General features: G+C 51.3%; 2 protein-coding genes across 4 annotated transcripts in view; one reads left to right on the top strand and one right to left on the bottom strand.

Annotated features, from left to right (window-relative positions):
- Window positions 7,341-21,387, bottom strand: NCSTN (nicastrin). 2 transcript variants are annotated; one of them, XM_005677220.3, is made up of 17 exons: window positions 21,195-21,387; window positions 19,644-19,748; window positions 17,182-17,305; window positions 16,654-16,775; window positions 16,095-16,240; window positions 15,186-15,336; window positions 14,681-14,790; window positions 14,292-14,444; window positions 13,570-13,674; window positions 13,309-13,386; window positions 12,217-12,389; window positions 10,374-10,476; window positions 10,170-10,265; window positions 9,601-9,688; window positions 9,168-9,322; window positions 8,707-8,919; window positions 7,341-8,170 (listed from the first exon to the last, which is right to left on the bottom strand). In XM_005677220.3, exons 1-17 carry the CDS (start codon window positions 21,277-21,279, stop codon window positions 8,048-8,050), a joined length of 2,130 nt encoding a protein of 709 aa, XP_005677277.1. In that variant the 5' UTR covers window positions 21,280-21,387; the 3' UTR covers window positions 7,341-8,047. The 2 variants fall into 2 exon arrangements, with proteins under 2 accessions (XP_005677277.1, XP_005677278.1); XM_005677221.3 differs by lacking the exon at window positions 21,195-21,387 and adding an exon at window positions 20,693-20,784.
- COPA (coatomer protein complex subunit alpha) overlaps window positions 21,115-25,550 on the top strand; it is a 50,776-nt gene continuing 46,340 nt past the window's right edge. For both annotated transcript variants that reach the window (XM_005677223.2, XM_005677222.2), the window contains exon 1: window positions 21,115-21,537. In XM_005677223.2, coding sequence (XP_005677280.1) covers window positions 21,498-21,537 — 40 coding nt within the window. In that variant the 5' untranslated portion in view covers window positions 21,115-21,497. The remainder of the gene's footprint in view (window positions 21,538-25,550) is intronic.

Raw genomic sequence — 25,550 nt, 5'->3', positions numbered from 1 at the left:
GACTGTGATAGCCCCTTCCCCTGTCTCCTTTTCCCTGGGAGAAAGACTCCCCAAGGTACTAACAGGGAAGTCCAGAAAAGAGCTAGTGGACAGCACTAAAGCACGGAAGAGGACCCTAGAGCCCTTACCCTCACCAAGCTCTCATTCTTTGCAAAGCTGGCTCCCACCAGCCCCCTTGCCAGGCTACCCGTGGCTACTGTTCAGGCCCCTGCCCTCATCACCCCTGAGACTCACCGCACCCTCTTATCCAGCCCCCAGCCTTCCACCTACCCCATCACCAGAGGAGGAGTGGGGTCAGATGCCTGACGCAGATCCTACAAAGGGTTTTTCTAGGCTGGCTGGCCTAGTCGGACCCACTGGGAATTGGGGACTCTCAGGAGGAAAGAGGTAAGGCTAAAAGGAGCAGAGCACAGGAGTGCCGAGAGAGGAGGAACCGGGGTGGGAAGGACATTGGGGGAGGAGGGCAGGGCACCCAGGCAGGCGCCAAGCATGCTGGGGCATCAGATGAGCAATGCAGGAAACCAGCTATAAAATAATATGCAAATGGACATTGATTAAGTTCACATCAATAGCTCAGCTGCCTCCAGTCCGCGTGTGCATGTGTGTGCGTATCTGAGGGGGTGTGTTTGTGTGAGATGAAGGTGGCAGGAGCAGGGAGCAAGGGGAGCACCACAGAGAGGCAGTAGGCTTTGCTTCAGTACCTAAAAGTTCTCTTCCCCACTCAGCTGTTGAGCGTCTTCCCTGAACCTTTGTGAAGATCCAGAAATGAACCATGGCTGGGAAGACTCCAGAGACTGTATGCTACAGTGAAGAAAGCTCTGTCAGCTGTGTGACTTTGGACAAGTAACTTAACCTCTTGAGCCTCAGTCATGTCCAACTGTTAGCGACCCTCTGGACTGCAGCCAGCCAGGCTCCTCTGTCCATGGAATTTTCCAGGTGAGAATGCTGGAGTGGGTTGCGATTTCCTTCTACAGGGGATCTTCCCGACCCAGGGATTGAACCCACATTTCTGGCATCCCCTGCATTGGCAAGTGGATTCTCTACCACTAGCACCACCTGGGAAACCCTCTTAAACCTCAACCTTTCTTTTCTGTAAAATGGGATTAATTATAGCTGCCGCTTAGGTTGCCAGGGAGATTAAGTAAGATAATGCATGTCATGGGCCTGGCCCTTAGTAGGCTCATAGCCTACCTTCAGGCTTCTGGAAGCACCTGCCATTTCCCCGTTGCTGATCAACCTTTTCTGGGCTTTCTCCAGGGTAAGGCATTCCCAAAGGGGAGTCCTGTAATTCTTTCCCAAGCTCCCCCACCCCTCCCCACTCCCAGGTCTGGGAGGTGCCAAATCCCACCTGGGCAGGCCCAGACAGGTGCCCAGGCGCCAGCAGATGGGCTGAGCTGGAGGGGAAAGGAGGTTTGAGGAGGGGGGCTGGGGGGCAGGGGATCAGGTGGCATCTCAGTTCTTGCATCATCATTGCCATGGTGCTGATTAAAAACCAATCTCTACCTAATGAGCCCCCAGCAACAACAATCCTACCTCCCCCACCCTCCTGCCCTCCACCCCATCCAAGGAAATTGGGTGACTAAGAGATTCAGGAGAGAGCGCCATGGAGGAGAGGAAAGACATAGGACAACTGGGAAAGGAAACAGAGGAAAGGAAGCGGGAGACATGGGGAGACACTGAGACAGGGAAACGATGAGAAAACAGCGTTGTCAGGGCACAGACACGGGAAAGATGCAGAGGAGTGGGAAGACTCCTGATGGGGAGAAGGGTAGGGGGGACAGAGATGTGGGGAGAGACACGAAAAGAGGAGACGGTTAGGGAGACACAGAGCTGGGTGAGCTGCGGATGTGGAGAATACACAGATATTCAGTGACGGACAGAAGCTGATGCTGGGAGAGAGTCCTGAGGGCCTCTGAGACAGCATGGAGATACACAAGACACGAGGGAGGCAGAACGCAGAGGGTTGTGAGGAAACAATAAAATGACTGGAGACAGGGAGACAAGGTGGGGAGACAGGACAAATAGAGCGAGAGTGAGGACGTTACTGGCATGGTGAGGCCTGGCTTCAAGGGTGAGACGGTGAGAAGAACAGCAGCAGAGCCTGGAAGGACCCTAGAGGCAGAAAGGAACCGTGGTAGGGTGGAGATGGGAGACAGAAACCAAATCCTGCTCCCAGCCTCCCGCCTTGTGGGCAGTTTGGCTCAGATACGGTGGCTCTGCAGCCTCCATCCCTGCAGCACCCGCCCAGGCTGTGCCCAGCGCGAGTTGAGGGCTGAGGGTACAGACGGGTGAGAGCGTGCTCTAGGATCACCTCCGCCTCCTCTGCTGTCCTTCCAGGATCCTGGACTTTGGAGCCTCCAGCCCCAGTCTTCACTCAGAGATCAGTTTCTGTTCCTTGGGAGAGCAGCTAAGAAGAACATAGGCATGTGATAAAGAGGGCTTCCCAGGTGGCACCTGTGGTAAAGAACCCACCTGCCAATGCCAGAGACACAAGAGACAGGGGTTCGTCGACCCCTGGGTCAAAAAGATCTCCTGGAGAAGGGCACAGTGACCCACTCCAGAATTCTTGCCTGGAGAATCCCACGGGCAGAGGAGCCTGGTGGGCTAGTCCACAGGGTCACAGAGTTGGACATGACTGAAGTGACTTAGCATGCACACACGCACATGAGATGATCATTGTGGTTTATTTGCTAATTCATGTCCCACTCTTCCGACCCCATGGACTGTAGCCCACCAGGCTCCTTGCCTGTGGGATTCTCCAGGCAAGAATACCAGAGTGGGTCGTCGTGCCCTCCTCCAGGGCATCTTCCGGGGCTAGGGATCGAAGTCAGGTCTCCTGTGCTGCGGGCAGATTCTCTACCGGCTGAGCCACCACGTGGTGATGAGGAGCTAAAAACAAGCAGTGGTGGGCAGAGCTACTAATTCTTCTGAGCTTGGGGCCGGCAGACCAGGGTCCGAGTCCTGGTGACCTTGGGCACACCATTAACCTTGACTGAACCTACGTTGTCATCTGTGAAAGGGCGACAGTGTCACCTCCCTCATAGGGCTTTTGTGCCACTGTGTGTGGGCAAGTGTTAGGCCGCCTAAGCCCTTAGGTCATGCACTCAAAGGTGGCAAGAAGCTTCTCTGCACATGTATACGAGGCGTGATGACTGAGGGAGGCTGGGGGCAGCTCGGAGGTCAACCTGGGTTGCCAGCAGCCCCACGCCCTGAGTGTGGAGGAGAACCCTGGGAGTTGTATAAGGGCCTTTGCTGGGTTGGGGGGGCAAGAGGATGGGGATGGGGGTGGGAGGGTGTGTGGCTCTGTGGCTTTATTGCTGTTTTGCATTTTATAAGGCATCCACTTTTTTCAGATTGGTACTCACTATCTCTTTTCATCACCACACTGCAGGCCTGTGAGGTAGGTGGTGGGGGAGGAAGGGGGTGGGGTAGAGAAGACGCAGGGGCAGGGGCCTGCTCCTTGAGGGTGGGGGTAGGGCCTGGAGGAGCTGGAAGCCGTGGGTTTGGCAGGAGAGGGGGTGACATATGTGGGGAGCCCTGGGGACCCAACCAGGCAAGCGACTGGCAGGGAGAGCAGACGGCATTAACCCTCGCTGTGCCACACCGCCCGACCCTCCCCCAGGAGTGGCTGGGGGGCAGGGCTGTTATCAGCTGTGCTGGGGTCACAGAGCCTCTGGGCTGGAGCCTCTGTGTGCCTAGGAAGCGGCGGCTGTCTTGGATCTCCTTCCTTCCCTCCTTGGCTGCTTCCAGGAGCTCTCCCTCTGTCTCCCTGTCTCCACCCCTCTGTGCCCCGAGGTGACAGCGGGTCTCCACCACCCTGGCGGACAGCGCAATCTGTCCCTTTCTCTGCTGCCAGCCCACTGGAAGCCCCTGAGCCCTCTCTCGCTCCCGGGCCCCCTAGGCCTTGTCGCCTTTGTCTTCCCTCCGCTCCGCTCACCTCTCCCCAGCTCCGCGCCCATCCTCAATCTCACTAGGGCCTCCTCCGACCACTGCCCGCCCCCCCCGCCGCCTCTCCTACCCCCTCCCCCATCCATCTGTCTCCCCCATGCCCTCCTCTTTGTGTCCACCCATCTGTCACCACCAGCTCTGCGCCCACTCCCCCTGGCCACGCCCGCCCGCCCGCCCGGCCTCTCTCCCCTCAGGCTCAGCTCCCTCGCAGGCTCCCGGGCTCCTTCCCTCCTTCAGCCCGATGAGGACTGCCTACTGCCACTTGCCCTTCCCTCCTTTCTTCTTTTCCCAGATGTCCTTTCGGCTCTGTTGTTCCTTCTTTCCCTCCAGTTTCTCTAACTCCTCCTCAGTTGATGGGGGAAGAAGGAGGGGACTCTGGGGTCCTGGCCCACAGCCCCTGAGCAGCCAGCCGGCCAGAGCCAGCGCTGGTGACAGTTACTCACAGTTGCATCATCTCCTCAGGCCTCCTGAGGTGCCCCCTCCCCGCCAGCCTCCACGGCCTCCCTGGATGGGGACAGGGGCTCCAGCTGCCCCCTTCACCACAGCTATGTGCAAGCCCCTCTACCTTCTGAGTGTGGGGCTCCGGAAGAAATCAAATCCCACCTGACCCTGACCTTCCAAGGCTCTCTGCTTCCCAAAGGTCACTTCAGCAACCCCTACCAAGCTTGTTTTGAGCTGGGGAGGCTGAGTTTCAGGATGGCATTTCTACCACGCTGCGCCACTACCCACAGTCATCTGTCCCCGTGTTAGAGGGCGATCAGCTCCCCCACCCCCACCCAGCCCCCACCGAAGCCTCCCTCTCCCATGGGAGAACTTTCTAACCACCTTAGAAAGCTCGTGAATCAGCCAACCCTTCAAGCCATCCCCTGTCCTGAGGGGTTTAAGATGAAAGGGAAAAGGGAAGAGAGGCGGCCAGAGCCGGGCAGGGCCTCAGAGGACAGCCTGGTCTGACTGCACACAGATGAAAACACTGGGGCCCAGAGAGGGGAGTGCCCTTTCCAAAGTCACACAGAGCGTTGGAGGCACTCCAGAAAATCTGGTCCTGAGCCCTTCCCACAACTTGAAACTCCTCCCTACAAGCCTGCCCAGAGCAAACCCTCCATCCTCTGAACTCAGGTAGAACCTGTTTACAGCACGGATTTTGCACGGAGCAAATGCTGCCTTGCCTGGTTATTTATCCCATGCTGCCATCGAGACTTTGGATCCCAAGTCCCTGTGGGAAGGTGCCGTATCTTATACCCTTTTATGATGCTGGGACAGAGTGCCTTGCCCACTGTCAGGCTCAATAAATGTTTATTACCGCTGTAGCTGCCAGTGGAGATATAAGAAATGTCTCACACAGCTCTAATGTGCTGTGGAGCCTTCAGCAAGCCACGTCACTCCTCTGAGCTGCCGTTTCCCCATCTATCAAATGAGTTAGACCATAAACACAATTCCTAAGGTCTTATTATATGGTCCCTGAAAGAAACAAAGTCCTTTTAAACAAGGTGGGATGTTGGTGCAGAACACCAGACTCTGGATGGGAATACCTCCTCCCAAGGTGCGCCTCTGGGAGCAGTGACCCAGACGTTAGAAACAGGAAAGTAAAGCCTCTACTCGGAGAAGCTGGGAAAGAGAAACCAGGGAACAGAAGAGCCTTCGGTCTAGTTTCCAGGGACCAGGTGTCACAGAGGGGAGACAGGACAGACGGCCCCGGAGCAGGGTGGTCAGTTACTCAACTGTGCACGAGGGTTGGGTGGAGGAGGCGCAGTGTGAGCTGGCAGTGGGTAGGAGGCAGGGAGGGAAGCCCTGTGAGCAAGCTGCGGGGAAGGGAAGACAAATTTCAGGAGGCACAGGGCTGAGCAAGGCCTTGGACGGAGAGACGAGGAGGCTAAGGAGTTAAGTCTGTGGCCTTACGATGCTGCTGGTCAGTCCTGCGTGGTTTTCGGGACACAGGAGCCAGGGGAGGAGTCAGACTGTGGTCTGAGAGGGGACCCCAGTGAGGGTCTATGCCCCTTCCATGGAGCCCAAAAACCATGTTCTTTGGTTTTGTAACTTTCGGGGAGAGGACGGAGGGTGGGGTAGGCATAGTGCGGAAGGTGAAAGACAAGCTTTGCTGCAGATTGCTCCCGAGGTGGCGGGGACTGATATCCTGTATCCTTCTCTCCTGTCCCTTGATTCTTCCCAACCCTCTGCTTCCCTGTTCAGCCCCCTCACTGGTTCTCAGCCACTTCCCCACTTCCCGAAACTGCCAGCAGAATGAGGGAGCTTAGTGCTCTGTCCGCTGGGAGACCTGTTGGCCGAGGGAGGCGTGGAGTGGGCCCAGGCGATGGTGGCAGCTGTGCTCAGCTCCCGCCAGCACAGAGCCGCTTCTCCAGCTCAAACCGGGAGGGGTGTGGTGGAGGGAAAGCAGCGGGGTTTATTTCCCCCACAGCCCCAAACCCCAAACAGGCCCCCTGAGGGAACTTGGGAAAGAAACCTCGAGAAAAATCACCTCTCAGCAGGATTTGCAAAGGTAAATAGTTCAATCAGGAAACTAAGAGGGGTGCTTAGGACTCTGAAAATGGCCAGTTCTTTTCCATCTCTGCTGTCTTCACACACGTTGGAGACAGGCTCTTGGCCAGCAGTGAGGAGAAGGCTGGCTTCAGCTGCCACTCCTGCAGGTTCGCTTCCACGCTCAGCTGATTCAGCCCCTTCCCAGCAACATCCAGCAGCTCTGCCACACTCCAGAATTCTGCCTGTGAGGACCCAGGGAATTCGAGTACCTCCCTAGCGCACAGAGATCCTTTCTAGAAGGGTGTAAAACTGCTCGTTTTGGTCTACATCATGCCCACTGACAGAGCCCAGACTGCTTATCGTGCCACCCAAGCTTTGTGACCTGCCGCAACCTCACTGCCTCAGTTTCTATGGCTCAGGCACACTGAACAACCTACAGTCCTCAAACGTGACCCATGCCTTTTCCTGGCTCTGTGCTTCCACATCTGGCGAGCTCTAAATCACTGCCCAAGTGCTTCCTCTCCGCAGCTTTCTAAATGCTCCACCACTGCCTTGAACCCCTCCATGTGCTGCCAGAGCACTGTGGAGAGGCTGTGATTTCTCCATTTATTACCCCTAGTTGTGAGTGTATGTTTCTCCCTTCCCCCCAGATGTGAGTTACTCAAGGGTCAGGGCTGCTTGCTGTACTCCATTCATCTCTGTACCCCAGCTTGGGTCTCAGACAGGGAAAGAAATGTCTGTCGAATGCAGACCAGGGGCCAGAAGGAACTCTTCTGCTAGTGTCTGCTGTTTTTGACAGTCATACTGCTGGGGTCCTCTGGGGACTGAGAAGAGAGCACGGTGGTTGCAATTCTGCTTCTCTAACGTAGGGTCATTGAACAGGGGGCTGGGGAAAAAATAGGTAATGTTACGGGTTGTGTGGGGCAGTCTCTTTTAATGAAACTCGCTATTTATATATTTACATACACACACACACATACACACACACACACACACAGAAAAAGGAAACAAAAATAGATATTACAGCATAATAAAAATTACAACCAAGTACTGTGGGCTGGAGGTGGGATGCCCCCCCCGCCGGCAGCACACCCCCTTGATGTGCCATCTAAGGGCCTGGAGACGGGACAGCTGGAGGGAGACAGAAGGCTCAGCCCACAGATGGCCCTGTCCTCCTGAGGGCTTCCTTGTCATTTGTTCCTGGCATTCAACCCTTCATGTCCTTCCTGGTCAGGAAGGGAGAGGCGGGAGCAGGGAGCATGGGGAGGCACAAGACAGGAAGGAGAGAGAAAACGGACGCTGAAGAAGGGGAAGTTAGGGCAGGCAGCTCTAAACCACCATGGGGCAGGAGTCAGACAGGAGCAGGAAGCTTCTATTTGTCATCCCAGGATCAGGCAGGGGCAAGGACGAAGGAATGGGGACGAGCAGACAGGAAGGGGGAGATACGGGCGGTGGGTGACTCGATTATCTCTCACTGTCTCTTTCGGGCAGTTCCGCTTTATGTCAACGTCAAGTCTGAGCCAGGCCCAGAGAGGTTCCATGACAAACTAGTGGTTTATGTCCCTGTGGGACAGATGATCTAGGAAGCACACTGCAGAGCTGGCAGGAAAAGCTGGGGTCCTCTTCAGTAAGACACAGATCCTGGTTCCCGGGGAGTGATGAAAAGGACGTCGGCTTTGGCATTGATGCAGTAGGTGACGATGAGAGAGAAGACGAGGATGCCGAAGCCCACTATCAGGGTGATAAACTGCAGGAGGGCGCGGGCAGGGAAGGAGAGAGGTGTTCTCAGAACTCTGGGCAGCTGTGGTGACTGCTCGGGGCGGGGAGGCAGGGCTGGCTCTAAGCACCAAGTACTGAGCAATCACAGGCAACATCTCCCCAGTCTGGGGACTCAGTCTCCCCGTTTGGGAAGAGGAGTAAAATACCTCTGTCCTTGCTTTTGCATTTTTTACGTAAATTTTAAGCATCCTGAAGGTAGGGCCATGACTTTGGTTCTCTGGTGGCCAATAACGTGATTGTGACCGGTGCTCAATAAGCATTAGAGTGACGTTCTAGCTCTGTAGGTGGGTGTGCTGGGCGGGAGTGGAGCTGGGGAAGGGCTCCATACTGTCTCCTTGGGTCTCCATGGGTGCACACGGCCAGGACGAACACATCAGCAAACTGTCCGTGAGGACCAGCTTCCTAACAGCGCATGCTGGCTGACCAGGGACAGGTAGGGGTAAGAGACAAGAGGCAATAGAGAGAGGTCAAAGAGACCTCTGCCACCCACCCTCCCTATCTCACCTCCAGCTCTTTGCTGGCTATCAGAAATATCCGGGCGCGGATGTCTTTCCAGCGGCTCTCGGTCCACGTCGAGTATTCGGTAGAGCCCCACTGCTCCAGTTCAAAGGCAGGGGACAAGGCCCTGGCCAGGCGTGCCGTGGAACGCACACACCGGGGGAGCCGGTCCGTCTCATTGGCGTTCAAAGGGCCCTGAACCCAGGTGTACTCGTACAGCTGCACAGGACACAGGTCACAGCAAGGGGCTGATGCAGACCTCTCTCACCCGCTCCCTTTACCGGGTGGTTAGTCCGTTTTGCCCAGGGTGCTGCCTCTTCAGTACTCGAGTTCAATGGGCTGCATCCCTCCACCTCTCCACCCCAATCCCTTGGGTCCAACCCAGCCTAGGAGATCCAGCAACCGTCCCAGCGGAAGGAGGGGTGGAGGGGGCCCTGGGGTCCCCTCTGACGTCCACTACCACTCACATCCTTGTTTTCAGTGGGGACTTGACTCGGGTTCTGGCACTGCTCTCGGGTAAGGTCTAGCACCTTGCCGGTCAAGTTAGCCAAGGCATACTGTACAACGTAAGTGGCGTTGGTGGGGCTGGAGACAGCGATGTAATGCTGAAGAGGCCCGTCACCTGGGCGGAGACCACATGGAAAGGGGGGGATTCAGTGGGTGGAAGGGGGCAGGGCGGGGGGAGAGGCGCAGATGGGCAGGGCCAGAGAGAGCCCAAGATTGGCAGCAGCCGGAGAAGAGAAAGTCAAGAGAAGATAATCCAACAAATTTCAGGAGGAGGAAAGGAAAACGGGGGGCAAGAAAATAGAAAAAACAAAGAAGTAAAGATTAAGTCAAAATGATAACTTTTTCTGTATCCCTCCCCTTGGTTAAGGACTCCACCCCACACCATGTACTCACCCAGGTAGGACCTGAGGTCCGGCCTGAGGATAGACTGGAACCATGAGTTATTGGCTCTAACCAGGAACCCATAGAGCAGGCGGGTAACCTAGGATGGGGATATGGGGGAGACTTGGAGCCCAAGCAAAGTTTTATTAGTGGAGATTTCAGTCATGGGGTAGAAACCAGACTGGCCAGACACTGGGGTAGGGAAAATGGTGGCTGGTGACAAGACACAGATGAGGCCCACTCGGGGAACACCCAGGGCATCAGTGGTCCTCACCCACACATCCAGGCCTACTAGATGCCAAGGTGTGGGAGACTAGGCGGGGACCAGGAGGAAGGACATGGTAGCCCACTGTGTGCCAGGGAAGCCGCTCAGCCGTGTCCAACTCTGTGATCCCATGGACTGTAGCCCACCAGGCTCCTCCATCCATGGCATTTTCCAGGCAAGAGTACTGGAGTGGGTTGCCATTTCCTTCTCCAGGGGATCTTCCCAACCCAGAGGTCCTGCATTGCAGGGAGACGCCTTACCGTCTGGGCCACCAGGGCAGACACACAGAAAGGAACCGGGGCCCACTTGCTCCTACCGTGTGAGGGTCAGCCTGTATGGTGTCCCTGAAGCTGGCTCCTCCTGCGAGCTGGTACAGTGTGCGTGCCAGCACCGTGGCCACACCTGCCAGAGCCTGCGGGAGGGGCAGAGGGGCTGAGTGGCCCAGATTCCCTGACCCCCAACACTGACACGTAAGCCTCGTGCACTGTGGCCCCCTTGCGCCCCCCAGCCCGGGTGCTACCTTGGCGGTGTCTGTCACAAAGTTCAGGTCCTCTTCGGGGCTCTGCCCTGCAGGGTAGGTCACATTGATGCTCTCAGCAGTGTCATAAATGCTTTGGTAATAGCTGCCAGGAAAGCCGGAATGAGCCTTGACTGCACTCAGCCAGGGCCCGGCCCTTTCCTCCCTCCACTGTCCCTTCTGCAGGAACTCGGGGTCTCATTTTCCCTCATCCAAGGATGAGGGGAGAGAGAAGATCAGGATTTCATACTGAAGAAGGAGCAGAGGCTGCGGAGGTAGGAATGCAGGTGGGAGTGCTTGAATACAAAGCCTTGTGTGACTGACAAGACAGAAGAGGCAAATGAGACCAAAATGCAGAATCTGCGCCTTCCTGGGAGATCCTAAAACATAAGCAACACTTCTGTGTCGTTTGGGTCAGAGATACAGGAGGGTGCCTGAGAGAACCCTACCACACATTATCAGAGCAATCGTATGACTGTTTCCACGCACATTCACATTGAAGGTGGCTGGGAGCAGAGGGTGACGAGCAGGCCTGTCCACAGACATGTAACACTACACAGGGTTAAACCACCTCAATACGCCTTGGAGCCCCAAGGAGGCAGATCTCAGAAGAGAAGGAAGGAGAGAGCTCCCAGCCTCTACCATCACTGAACAGCCTGCCCCACAAGGAATCAAGTCGATCACATGGTCAAGTCCAGCGTGTGCTCAAATGATGGATCACCTCTCACCACACAGTAGTGCAGAAGAGAGGTCTGGAGAAGAAAGCTGATCTTACGTACTGGAACTGTCACCACCCCAAATCAATGAGAAGGTGCTACTGGGCAGAGGCTGGAGAACCAGAGCTTATGCATTTTGATTCAGAAACTCACTTGGGGGCTTCCCTGGTGGCTCAGTGGTAAAGCACCTGCCTGCCAGCGCAGGAGATGCCGACTCGATCCCTGGGCCAGGAAGACACCGCATACCACGCACCAACTCTGAGACTGTGCTCTGGAGCCCAGGGGCCCCAACTACCGAGACCAGGCAGCACAGCTACGCGGGCCCTCGAGCCCGTGCTCCACAACACACTGAAAGGCCCACGCACGCAACTAGAGTGGTCCCCACGCACCGCAGCTAGAGGAAAGCACAGCGACAAAGACCTAGTACCACCAAAAAAAAGAAAAGTTAAAAAAAAAAGAAACTCACTTGGCCTGTTGGAAGAAGGGAAGGGAGGCTGGGGGCCTAGCAGTCCAGCCTGAGTAAAGTCCCATTGCCCTTGGTATCGAGTTAGCAGCAGTTTAGGGGTGTCAGGACTGGCAGAAAAGTGACTAGCATGGCCTTGCCCCAATCTCTGCAGCCCCCTCGGCTGCAGGAACATTTTTACACCCACACTGAACCACACGCAGTTACCACACAGTAAGAACATGTGACATTTCAGGGTGAGTACCGTCTGTGTCCCCCGCGGGCCAGCCCCGGGCAGGGACAGCTCCATGTCCTCCGGCCACAGGCTCCCCATCACCACTGTACTGTGCATTTGTAACGATGCCCTCTGCTGGCAGCCCTGGGGAACTCGGGCCCCTGGAGAGCGTGGAGAGGTGGAACCACGGGTTAAGAGTACCGAGCTACGAAGGGACTCAGCTGAGGACTGCTTTCTAAAATGAACATCTAGTCCAACGAGAGGATCGTGTGAGATGAGAACAGGACACTGAGCAAAGAGCACAGATTGACCTGCGGTTCTGGAGAGGGTGGCATGGGGATAGGAGCAAGCAGGGGTTCCTCTTGACACAGGGACTCTGTTCCTCTGCGGACCTCAAACTGCAGGACAGACTCTCTTCAGGAATGTCAAGGAGGCGGGCTGGGCAACTCTTACAGGTTATGGAAGGAATCAGAGTGGTCAGCAAGAACAACGCCAGAGACGTTTCGTGCCCGAAGAAATCGCTGCAGAGAAGACGGTGGCAGAGGCTGGGATTGATTCAGTCTCCTGAGGACGACAGTGGGGACAGCGGCGCTGCTCTGCTCCAGGGTGCTCAGGAGCGCCTCCACCTGGGAGAGGAGGGGCATGAGCTGACGGAGGCTGTGAGGGGAGGAAGCAGGAGGCCCCTCAGACCTGCAATGCTCCCCAACTTTCAAAGCAGCCCTAAATCTGCCTGGAGGCTTCGAGGGAGGAAGCAGGAGGCCCCTCAGACCTGCAATGCTCCCCAACTTTCAAAGCAGCCCTAAATCCACCTGGATCTAAATCCTGCAAGCCTTTTGGTATCAAGCCTCTGGATTTTCCTGCAGCATCTACTATCCTGTTTAAATCACCACACAAAGAAGGAAAAGATCTGTGGTGGGTTTTTTTTTTTTTTCCATATTTATAGGTAAAGCCAACTGTCCTCAGGACATTGTCTTAGCCGATGTGTTACTTATTATTTACTGTGCAGAACTGGAGGAGCAAAAAAATAATACAAAACAGTGCTGAGTGCCATACCAGTAGTCCACTCTAGGCTGTAAGAGGCACAGGGGGTATTGAAGCTGGGCTGGCAGGAAGAGGACCTCAGGGACAAAACAGACCTATAGCTGTACTTTGAGGGAGGGAGGGTCTTGAACAAGAAGTGAGAAAAGTGGAAAACAGTTTGGGTAGGGAGTTTGACACAGCCAGGAATGGGGCAGGGTAAGCAGGACAGCCGGGTCCCTGGGGTAGCAGAGAAGAAAGGAGACACCCACACCCTGTCCTAAGTGGGCAGTGATAGTTCGCTAGGTACTGAATGATCAGAGAACTACCCATCCCAGGGAATAGTGACAAGAGCTGAGCTCATGGTTTTCCTGGGGAACTGGAACAGGTGGGGAGTTCACCCTTTAGTCAACACCCAACCTAAGGTCCTGTCTCACACGCCCTGGAGGCTGGTGGGGATAAGGCCAGGGCAAGCCCATATTTTGAGCTGCTGAAACAGGAAGTGAGGGGAAGAGATGCTCAGGTTACCTGGTTTAGTACAGTTTCATTTTTCTGAGACATGGGGTCTGTGTGCATCCAAAGCTCTAGTGAGTTTCTTAAGGCCACCTGGAGGTAAGACGAAGGAGCAACGTTTATAGTTAAGTCTCCCCTTCTGGCCCATACCAGGAAGAAAGGAGTGGGAGCAGAAGTCAAGGGAAGGGGCGGCAGCACCTTCAGTGAGGACGAGGGAGTAGCTGAGGGAAAGCTCTGAGGAGGAAAGGAAGAGTAGGGAGGAGACGTGCCACACACCTGTCCCAGCTCCACAAATGAGTCGATGTTCTCTAGCTGCACAGGAAAACTGCCCTTCTCCATGTCATAGACCATTCTCGAGCTGCCAATGTAGTCAAAAGTTTCCTGAGGGGCACAGACAGGTGGGAAAGGGAACAGAGATCCCATAGCATGAGGGCAGCCTCAGTGACCTGGGGCCAGATCCTCAGAGCACAAAGGCTACTACTGTCCGCGCTATCTCAGCTGCCGGCCACCCGAGTCACACGACCCTGCCCTCCTCCCTACCCTGCCTCCCAGCTGCAGCGAGGCCTCACATGTGTGTGTCTCAGGACTTCTTGAGCCCAGACATGGGGAGGGCAACAGTGGCAGAGACCCAAGGCAGACACCAGCTGTTATGTGCCTGCTTCTTGCTTCTCCCCTCATCTCCACCCACTCAGCCACAAATGCTGGTTCCCCTACTCCGTGGCCAGGCTGTGGCGGTGGTAGGGAGAGGCGGGAGCCTCAGGGCTCCTGGGTCCACAGAATAAAATAGACTCCATCAGTGGGGGAGTGAGGGAGTTGGCAGTTTAGCAATTCTGGGTCAGGGTGCAAATGCTTCCTGTGATGAGGGAGCCTGAAGGGGAGACTTTCCAGAAGCTGAATAACAACTAGACCAAGTGCTGAGATCTTCCCCAAACCACAGCCCTTCTCACCTTTACTACCTGCTTCTTCCCACCATCCCACCCCAGCGAAAGAGCCCTCACCCCTTGGAAGAAGACAAACATGACGTTGCGGGGCAGGGTGGCCACGTCAGGTGCCTTCTGCAGGGCTTCAGCTGCAGCCAGCTGCGTGATGAAGGAGGCGACGGCGCTTTCAGCCCCTGGGGCCACGTTCCAGAAAAAAGAACGGCTGTCCAGCTGGGCGCAGCAGACAAGGCAGAGAGGGTACACTTTGAAACTGGAAATTCGAGCCGGACCCTAGTCCCCCTTCCCCTGCTCTGGCCAAGAAAACATCCATATCCTGGGGCAATGGCTAGACGCCCACAGTCCAGAGCCTGCTCCGTCTGAGGCTCCCCACGGTAGCAACTTAAGACGCCTGATAACCCCGTCCTTTCTGTGCCAGTCCTGCCCACCCCAATCGGGCCAACACTCACTCGGGTGGCAGCCACCACAACCCTGTCATCGGGCTCCAGCGTCCTAGATGTATTTATAGGCTTCAGCATGCTCCACACGTTGAAGTCGGACAGGGGGTCACAGACGACTTCTGAACAGGACACAGTAAGGGAGAAGGCGGCTGCGGAGGCGGCCTCTGACCAGGGCCCCATGGACTCTGCGAGTCACTTCCCTGGCTCCGTTCTTCCACATCACTTTCTCTGCCGCTGGAGACAACCTACCTTGATTTGTGTGGAACCATTCTGGTTCTTCCGCCCGGTGCTCCCTGCTCTGCCCAGCGCCCCCTGCTCACCCCACCCCACCCGGCCCCTACAGCGGTCTCAGCCACGCTCGCTGGCTGCCCCTTTGGCCCACTCGGTGCTCCCTGCTCTGCCCAGCGCCCCCTGCTCGGCCCACCCCACCCGGCCCCTACAGCGGTCTCAGCCACGCCCGCTGGCCGTCCCTTTGGCCCACCCCAGGCAGCCAGCTCACCCCGACATGCCCCACCTGGGCTGATGGTGAATGAGCTCTGGATGAGGTTGCGTCGCATGCAGGTGACAGTGCTGACGACTGCGTGCATGTGTGAGAAGAGCTGCATGGCGCACAGCGGGAAGGCCGGCGCTGAGCCGTTTGGACTCAGGTTGTGATCTCGGTAGCACTACAAGGGGAGGAGGACCCCGGTGAGGCTGGAGCTGTAGTGTCCCTCCCATACCCCCAAAAGGAGGAGGGCCCGGCTCCATCCTTCAGCCGCTCCCACATCTGTCCCTGAGCTACAGGACTGTGCCCTGTCTGGTACAACCACAGGGGCTATAAGGTCAAAGAGAACAAGTCACCAAGGGTCACAGACTCAACGACTTAGCTGGGGCTGATGAAATTACCCTACACCAAATGGCCTGGCTCAATATGGAGCTTTGGTCACCGTTTCTAGTATGGTTTGCTGTAAAGAGCACCAAACTGGGAGATGAAAAAGCAAATTCAAGACAGCCTGGACATCAACTCACCATGAAACTTTTGCACAAAACTCTTAACTGCTCTGTGTGTCAAAATTAGAGAACATTAGCTTAGAATTAGAGAACACTAGAGCTAAAAAGAACTTCAGAAATTACTAAACTGAATCTCTCAATTCCTAGTCCAATGCTCTTTCTTACCATACAAAGTGTTCTTAATCATGGCTCTACAGCTTATCTCATATTAAATATTCTTTCTGTTTTGTTCTAGTCTAAAAGCCTTTAATGTTATACTTTAAGGCAGAAGAGAAATAGGAGAGGGGAATATGAAAAAAATAAACCTCTTGGCTCTTCTTGGGGCAACGGCCTTTCAGAGGGTAGACTAGTACAATGAGGCTCCCTCCAAACAAGAGGAGAGCCTAACAAATAATTCTAAGTAAGAAGTGCTAAGAGCTGGCGGAGTCATTACCTGCTTAATGACATTAGTTTCATTTTCATCTTCAAGAAGAAAGATGGGGAAACTGAAATCTTCATAAGCCAAGCCGTCGCCCACCTTGTTCCACTGAAAGGCTTTGCAGTGAGCAAACTGTGACCCGTAAGAGTCGGAGTAAATACCTGAAAGGGAGGACAGGAGATAGGATGTTGGGACACCAAGCACTTAGAAACCAGGTAAGGGAGGAGGGCTAGGATATCACAGGGTTGGGACTAAGAGTTCCAAAGGAGGGAGTGACTCAAAAAGAAGCGAGCATCAACTTCTCATCACCTACAGTAAAACAGACACTGGTATCAGGGACCCCTAGGCAAGCCAGTTGGGGATCTGAACAGAAAGGGAGAGTGGAAGGTAAACAGAGGATGGGGGAGCAGGAGACAGAAGAGATGAGTGGCAAAGACAAAGAAATCTTCTGTTTGGGAGGTAGCTGCTCACAGTATACACAAACACATACTCCTTCATAACCTCCACCCCCCAGAGAACGAAGCAACGATGAGCTCTGGGTGACAGCAGTCTGCCCTGACCCACTGGGGCTTACCAAACCCATCATTGGGACATTGCACACTGGGAGAGAAGCCTGAGGCAGGACTGGGCTTGGCTAAAGACACTGCAAGACCAGCAATTCGGCCGGATCTCCCCTTCAGCTTCTCCATCACATCCCTGGAATGGGGCGACAATGCCATGAACGAAGGCAGGGAGATTATCAGGCAGCCTGACATCCTGCCCTCTAGGGTGGAAACAAATGCAGAATTAGGGGCATCACCACTGCTGACTCATTTCTTGTCTTTCAGCTTCTGCATGAAAACTATGACCTAATCTGAGCTCAAGGCTTCATCTCATCTACCGTATCTCTGTACATCCCTTTCCTTCCTGGGGTCCTTATGCACCTAGAGTTCTACTTACAAGGTCACTGGGACTCCTTTTGAGGGCACATCTTTTGCTCTGAGCACCAACCCACCCCCTGCCTGGCAGGACCAGGGCAGCTTACACTCACAAGCTGGAAGACTGTTCACTGACTCTCCCCTTGTCTGGATGCATTTGCCCAGAAGGAACACCGAGTTCTTACCTGGTAAAGAGTGTGCCCTCTAGCAGAACCACGTAAGGGGGGTTAGGGCCATCAGTCAACACCCACTGCAGGTCCTCTTTCTTCTCTACTACGTGGATAACCCCTGTGTCCCCACTAATGGAAGCTGCCAGGATAGAATGAATTAAATTAAAGCATCTACAGCTAACAATTCTGACTTTGCCTCACTGATTCTGCAGATTATTCACCACCACCACCACCCCCTGCCCCCCACTTCCAAAATGTCACAAGACGCTGGGTTAATGCAGCCAACTCTAGAGTGAAACTGAAGGGCAGAACTGCCCTGGTTCCATCTGAAGATTACTAGGAAGAAATGGAGGACAAAAGAGCTCAGAAGTCTTATTACAGGCCTTGCTTGTTAAATCTCAGAAAGGCTCTGTGATCTTCATTTTCTTGTCCTCTTCCCTCAACCTCACTAAGGCTTATATATGAGATTCTGTAGCAGTAGACACCAAAGTTTTTTAATATGTGTTTTCTCCAGGAAATGGCAGGCTCTAGATGTCAAGCCTGGAGTTCCAGCACTAAATCTTCCTTTGTGCAGACTTCCATGCCCTCATAGCCTCCATGGATTTCCATTCCTTTGCCCTATTTGGGTAAGACTTCACTTGCTTTTGGTCAGTTTTGGGTAAGGTTAAATCAAGAGGTTCAAGGAGATCTGTAGAACAGAACTTCCCAAATGATGGTCCTCAAAGAGATTAGATGTGCTGATATTAAAGTCCTCTCATTTCTGGGGACCAAGCATCTCCAAAGACCTTAGGCTGTTCACCCCAGGCCAGGAGCAGACACATATATTACTCCAGGATGCTTTATGGATAACTTGGAAGTATCTCATACCATAGGGAAAGAGTTAAAGAAAAGGAAAACAAAGAAAGCTATAGATTACCCCTTTTGAGCACTTCTAAAAGGGTCCAATAGAAACAGCATCAGAAACAGAAAATCAAACCTAGGTCTTTTACTCCAAATTTAACAGGGTGTAGCTTGCTCAGGATGGGCAGATATGCAGTAAGATTTAGAAATAAGTAGGCTGAAAAGGAAACAAGATCCTAATGAGGAAGTGGCCAGAGACCAGCCCCGCCCCTCTCGCCTCTCTGTATTGGCTCCAGGCTTTATCTCCACAGGCTACTGCTTTGCTTCCCACCGGGCTGCTCTAAGGACATGTAGCCAAAGGACTCAGTTCCAGAGGGGATACTGTAGAGCTCAGCTTCAGGAGAATGGGAGCCTAGCTTTTTGCACTAAAGTGGAGTTCCAGCAAGACCAGCAATACAGTCCGATCTCAGTCCACACTGGACCTGACTCCCCTCTCCTCACAAGACTAGTTTAAGAACGAGGTCCAACAAAAATTTTACTTGGAGCTGTCTGGAACCAGTTAACCCACTCCCAGTACTTGCTGTAACAAGGACATGGATAATTAACACAGAATATAGCCAAGGGATGGGTGGGTAGAAGAACAGTAATTGCCACCCTGAGCAAGTTCTTCACTTCCAGTGTCTAGTTTTCTCCAACCAAATGAGAAGGTTTCAGACAATTACAAAGTACTGCTGAGATAGCACTTAGCATCACCAATAAACATCTATTAAAGGTGATCTGACTTTCAGCTTTGTGCACTTATATTCCAACCATTTTTACAGGAATGAACAGATTCAGAGGGAACCAATTTGATGAAGAAGCCAAGATCTGACTTTAAGTTTCCTGCATCCCTGCCAAAAACTACATTCTACCAAAGCTACTATCCAACAAACAAAATCTGAAGACAACAGGTTAAGTAGCAAGGAACTGGAGAATTTGGCCTTTTGATTACAACTTTTTTCCCCTCGTAGTTTTATAACCATAACATGTTGACATGGGACACATTTATAAAACATAAAGACAAATTTAAATGCTTTATTATTTCCTCTTGCAACTATTTGGCTTTCTCAATGTCTTCTTCTTCAAAGGGTTCACTGCCTTAAAGAAGCTCATTTTGGTTCCAAAAAGGGCATTCAGAGTGCAGATGATGACTGGACTTCATAGAATATGAGGCTTTTTCTCCTAAGAAAGACTATAGCTTTCTACCTAACTTACTGGGTGGTTAAGAGTCCTAGATTAGAACTTAGACCACCAAATCCAAGCTTCATCACTGACCAGCAGGACAATGTTAGAAGTTACTCACTTCTCTAAGTCTCTGCTTCATATTGGTAAGACGGAGGGTAATAACTGGGGGGGGCTACTTCATGAGGTTGTTGTGATGGTTAAATGAGATGCACACATAAGAAGTTTAGCATGTAGTATTTCTTCAATGTTTGTTCTTATTAATTACCTCGCCTGGTTTGACAAATGGTTCTCTACTACCTACTACCCTCATCGCCTAGTTTGTGTTGAGGTTCCCCACAAGACTTGAATCATTACACCCAGGGGACAGACTGAAATGTCAACAGCCACGAACACAGTTCCCAATCTCAACTCACACTGGCAGCCAATCTGATGTGTAGCATTAAGCAGACGGACACAGGGAGCTGTTTTATTTAAGGGGATGTAGATCTTCCTCTCCACTGAGTTTCCTTCGCACAAACCTGATCAGAAGATAAAAAATGTAAGAAGAAATTGGAAGACATTGGTGATAGCCTCTGTCAGACCACAACTAGGTTGAATGGTTTTGGGTATATCATACTTTCCAAAATGGGACTGATGTCTACCCTTCTCACCTCCTGGGAACATTATTGGAACAAATAAATGCACTCAGCTATGTACCACAGAGCATTGCTACAAATCATAAAGCAACTGACATTGAAGCTTAAAGAGGAAACACTTGATTCATCAAAACAAAGGCATTTAACATTAGATGTACCTGCTTCTGGTTGCATACTCAACCACACTTCCATTTTTCTACTCTGTATATACATCACTAATTAGTTAATAAACTGGTGCCAGTCTAAGAATATAGATTACAACAACAACAAAAGTCTCCCTGAGACATTTTTCCAGGAATCTGAACAGAACTGGGAGAAAACTTATGCCATATACCCTGCCAGTTAATCTAATATCAGTAAGTAATTTGTGTGTGCCCACAGTGTGGGGCAGCTAGTTTTTCCTTTGTTATTGTTGTTTAGTCACTAAGTCCAGTGCCACTCTTTTGTGACCCCATGGACTGTAGTCCCCCAGGCTCCTCTGTCCATGGGATTTCCTAGGCAAGAATACTGGAGTGGGTTGTCATTTCCTTCCCCAGGGGATCTTTACCGACCCAGGGATCTAATCAGCGTCTCCTGCATTAGCAGGCGGATTCATTATCACTGAGCCAACAGGGAAGCCCAGTTTCTCCTTTGGAGGTCTTTAACACAAACAATCTCAATTTGGGGGAAGGTATCATCATGTTTATAAACAAGCATGTTTGCATTTTAGGGCCTCATATACCAGAAAGTAAATGCGTGTAGGCAAACACCTGTGCACAGTATAAATGCCTAAAGTTCCTTGAGTCATTATTTCACAGCATAAACAGTTAAAAGAACTAATATCTTACCTTAGTCTCACTTTATTAATGGGACAAACCGAGGTGAAGCACAGGGACGCGTGTTTACGGTGGAATCAACCGAGAAAGAAATAAGGCATCTACCTTCCTTAGCGCCGCAATGCACCCACAGAACCAGGCGCTTTCATCTTAAAAGTCTAAACGCATTGGAAAGAAAGCTGAACTCTTAACACTTGTCCTTTCTGATTTTGAATGGGGTGGCTGGGCCGTGGGGGAAACGAGGTATCCGGACAAAGTGGGAGAGAGTTGAGCTGGAAGTTCAAGAAGAGGCCTGGAAGAGGAAATCGGGAGACTTGACCTGCCGCGGGGGAGAAGGGACCCTCAAGTCCAGGCAAAGGGGGAACTTCTGTTGTAGGAACGAAAAAAAGAGGATTTACAGGGTGGGGGGACGGAGGGGCTGCTGGGACCAGATGGGAGACGGCAGCGCTCGCGGCTGGGCAGATCCGGAGGGTTCTCCTTACAGACTGGAGCTCACGGGCAGGGGAGGCCTCACCTGCCAGTAGGACGCAGAAAGACAGAAGGCGAAGAAGACTCCTACTTCCCGGGTCGGCCACAGAGCCGCCCCCAGCGGTGGCCATCTTGCCTCTCAGCTGAGCGGAAGCCTCAATTCCCACCTTCTCCGGCAATGGCCTCTCTAGGCGAACGCTGGCTCCGTCTCTATGGCCCGGAGCTCCTGGGGCCGGAAGTTCGTATCCGTGGAACTTCCGGGAGTCGGGGCGGAGGGACGCTGACGTGGAGGCAACCAAAGGGCGGCAGGGAGTGTCAGGACTCGGATTAACAACTCGGAGCCTGAAGGATGCTAACCAAATTTGAGACCAAGAGTGCGCGGGTCAAAGGTAATGGAGATTAAAAGAGGGGGCGCGGAGGCTGGATGTCAGGGGCAGCCCTGTCACTGGGGAAGAGAGAGGGAAGATTTAACGGGCTGAATTGGGCCCACCGTAGGAACCTAGAGGAACCTGAGACAGAGGGAGGCTTTTAGGCCTGGCGGCGATTCACCTGCAGTCCTGTCGCCTTTGGTTTGCCCTTGGGATTTGGTTTAACTGTAGTGGTTAACGCATCGCAGGAGGTTCGTTTGGCTCGCCCCCTGTTTCTTTCTCCTCCCCTCTCCTGGGTCCTGTACTGCTACTTTTATTCTGATCCCAAAGCTCTATACAGTCAGCAAAAACAAGACCGGGAGCTGACTGTGGTTCAGATCATGAACTCTATATTGCCAAATTCAGACTTAAATTGAAGAAAGTAGGGAAAACAACTAGACCATTCAGTTATGACCTAAATCAAATCCCTTATGATCATACAGTGGAAGTGAGAAATAGATTTAAGAGCCTAGATCTGATAGATAGAGTACCTGATGAACTGTGGACGGAGGTTCGTGACATTGTACAGGAGACAGGAATTAAGATCATCCCCATGGAAAAGAAATGCAAAAAAGCAAAATGATTATCTGGGGAGGCCTTACAAATAGCTGTGAAAAGAAGAGAAGCAAAAAGCAAAGGAGAAAAGGAAAGCTATGAGTATCTGAATGCAGAGTTCCAAAGAATAGCAAGAAGAGATAAGAAAGCCTTCCTCAGCGATCAGTGCAAAGAAATAGAGGAAAAGAACAGAATGGGAAAGACTAGAGATCTCTTCAAGAAAATTAGAGATACCAAGAGAACATTTCATGGAAAGATAGGCTTGATAAAGGACAGAAATGGTATAGACCCAACAGAAGTGGAAGATATTAAGAAGAGGTGGCAAGAATACACAGAACTGTACAAAAAAGATCTTCATGACCCAGATAATCACAATGGTGTGATCACTCACCTAGAGCCAGACATCCTGGAATGTGAAGTCAAGTGGGCCTTAGAAAGCATCACTATGAGCAAAGCTAGTGGAGGTGATGGAATTCCAGCTGAGCTATTTCAACTCCTGAAAGATGATGCTGTGAAAGTGCTACACTCAATATGCCAGCAAACAGAAAACTCAGCAGTGGCCACAGGACTGGAAAAGGTCAGTTTTCATTCCAATCCCAAAGAAAGGCAATGCCAAAGAATGCTCAAACTACCACACAGTGGCACTCATCTCACACGCTAGTAAAGTAATGCTCAAAATTCTCCAAGCCAGGCTTCAGCAATATGTGAACCGTGAACTTCCAGACGTTCAAGCTGGTTTTAGAAAAGGCAGAGGAACCAGAGATCAAATGGCCAACATCCGCTGGATCATGGAGAAAGGAAGAGAGTTCCAGAAAAGCATCTATTTCTGCTTTATTGACTACGCCAAACCTTTGACTGTGTGGATCACAACAAACTGTGGAAAATTCTGAGAGATGGGAATACCAGACCACCTGACCTGCCTCTTGAGAAACCTATATGCAGGTCAGGAAGCAGCAGTTAGAACTGGACATGGAACAACAGACTGGTTCCAAATAGGAAAAGGAGTACGTCATGGCTGTATATTGTCACCCTGCTTATTTAACTTCTATGCGGAATACATCATGAAAAACGCAGGGCTGGAAGAAGCACAAACTGGAATCAAGATTGCCAGGAGAAATATCAATAGCCTCAGATATGCAGATGACACCACCCTTATGGCAGAAAGTGAAGAGGAACTGGTTCAAAAGCCTCTTGATGAAAGTGAAAGAGGAGAGTGAAAAAGTTGGCTTAAAGCTCCACATTCAGAAAACGAAGATCATGGCATCTGGTGCCATCACTTCATGGGAAATAGATGGGGAAACAGTGGAAACTGTCAGACTTTATTTTGGGGGGCTCCAAAATCACTGCAGATGGTGACTGCAGCCATGAAATTAAAAGACACTTACTCCTTGGAAGGAAAGTTATGACCAACCTAGATAGCATATTCAAAAGCAGAGACATTACTTTGTCAACGAAGGTCCATCTAGTCAAGGCTATGGTTTTTCTAGTAGTCATGTATGGATGTGAGAGTTGGACTGTGAAGAAAGCTGAGCGCTGAAGAACTGATGCTTTTGAACTGTGATGTTGGAGAAGACTCTTGAGCAACTGAACTGAATTGGATTTGAATTTCAGATAAAAAGTAACATTTTAGTATTTTTGGTTGTTTATCTGAAATTCAAATTTAATTGGACATCTTTTATTTTTATTTCCTGAGTATGACAGCTCTAAAACTTGTGCGTCACTGAATGTAGGTGGATTGCAAACTGCTATTGCAGTAGTAGTCTCTTAGAATGTTAGAATGGCAGAGTCAGAGATTTGGGGGAAAGATTTGTACCTTGACTATTTACTAATATAAATTAAAGAAAAAAAGATGCAGTATAGCAAAGTGGTTAGAAACTCGCTATATGCAGTCATATGGGCTTACTTTGGAATTCGGAAACATTCAGTAATGAACTCGGAGAAGGCAATGGCAACCCACTGCAGTACTCTTGCCTGAAAAATCCGATGGACGGAGGAGCCTGATAGGCTGCAGTCCATGGGGTCACTGGTAGTTGGACACAACTGAGCAACTTTACTTTCACTTTTCACGTTCATGCATTGGAGAAGGAAATGGCAGCCCACTCCAGTGTTCTTGCCTGGAGAATCCCAGGGACGAGGGAGCCTGGTGGGCTGCCGCCTCTGGGATTGCACAGAGTTGGACACGACTGAAGCGACTTAGCAGCAGCAGCAGCAGTAATGAACTGCAGGACTTTGGGCAACTTAACATTTCTAAATCTTATTTCCTTATTTGTAATACATGAATAATTAACATTCTTTTTTAGAGAGAATTAAAATGAGAAAGTATATAAAAGATGACTGGCGTAGACTCAGTAGCTCAAAAACTGGAGCCATTATTAATGTAAGAATAAATTTTGAGACGTTTCTATGTCTCTTGGGAATCTTGATCATAAAGAAGAGTGCCATTAAGAATTCCTGGACGGTTGAAATGTGTCTTTATAATCCTTCAGCTTTCTCTTCTGCTCCTAATTTCCTTATCAGGCATAGGGGAGAAAATTGGCCAGGGAGGGGATATCGAGATATTTGAGAGTTAATATCTATTAATGAATGTTCCTGTATATAATGGGAATGAGAGTGGGGAATGAGCAACCTAATGGAAAACGGACAGCTTAGAAGAAGAAATAAAAGTGTTAAATAAATAAATGAAAATACTCTTTCCCTCACTAGTAATAAAAGAAGTGGTGTTAAAGTACTAAAACAAAACAACAAATAACTGATAACATCCCATTCTCAGTACCTTCAGAAACTTGGTGAGACTATATATTGATACAGTCTTTTTGCAGTTAAATAGTATCTACCAAAATGTTAAATGCACATACCCCTGTTCCTGAACAAATTTCTAGTCTTTAGTGTAAATCAGTAATAATACAAACAGATTGGATTATGTGTGGAAACATTTTCATTGGATCATCTTTTCTGGTAGATAAAAGGGGAAAAAACTTATATGCCCATTAGTAGAATAGTTTAAAAAGTGGTGTATTTGTACATTGCAGTCATTAAAAAAAAGGGGCTAAGTCTAGATGTACTTAAAATGTTATGAGATACATTGAAGTTGAAGTGAAGTGACGTCGCTCAGTCGTGTCCAACTCTTTGCAACCCCATGGACTGTAGCCGATCAGGCTCCTCCATCCATAGGATTTTCCAGGCAAGAGTGCTTGAGTGGATTGCCATTTCCTTCTCCAGGGGATCTTCCCGACCCAGGAATCAAACCCAGGTCTCCCACATTGCAGGCAGACACTTTACCATCTGAGCCACCAGGGAAGCCCCATGAGATACATTATATGAGATGCTTTATATGTAGTTAAGTGAAAACAAGTTTGTAGAATATTATAATGTTATCTCCATTTTCATAAAACAATATGGATTGCATTAAAAACCTGAAAGTATAGTCTCCAAACTTCTGT

The sequence above is a fragment of the Capra hircus genome, chromosome 3, assembly GCF_001704415.2.
Source record: "Capra hircus breed San Clemente chromosome 3, ASM170441v1, whole genome shotgun sequence".
NCBI lineage: Eukaryota > Metazoa > Chordata > Mammalia > Artiodactyla > Bovidae > Capra > Capra hircus.
Note: the sequence above shows the minus strand (reverse complement) of the source record. Positions and strands in the feature narration are given on the sequence as shown.

Bases quoted from the DNA above. Each gene is read 5' to 3' on its own strand.
- NCSTN (XM_005677220.3), bottom strand. From the start codon at position 21,279: ATGGCCACCGCTGGGGGCGGCTCTGTGGCCGACCCGGGAAGTAGGAGT. The intron at 13,675-14,291 runs GTGAGGGCTCTT...TGTGCCCCTCAG, and splicing joins TGTTTGTCTTCTTCCAAGGG to GAAACTTTTGACTACATTGG. The intron at 9,323-9,600 runs GTGAGTACATGG...GTCTCCGCCCAG, and splicing joins GGACCTCAGGTCCTACCTGG to GTGACGGGCCTCTTCAGCAT.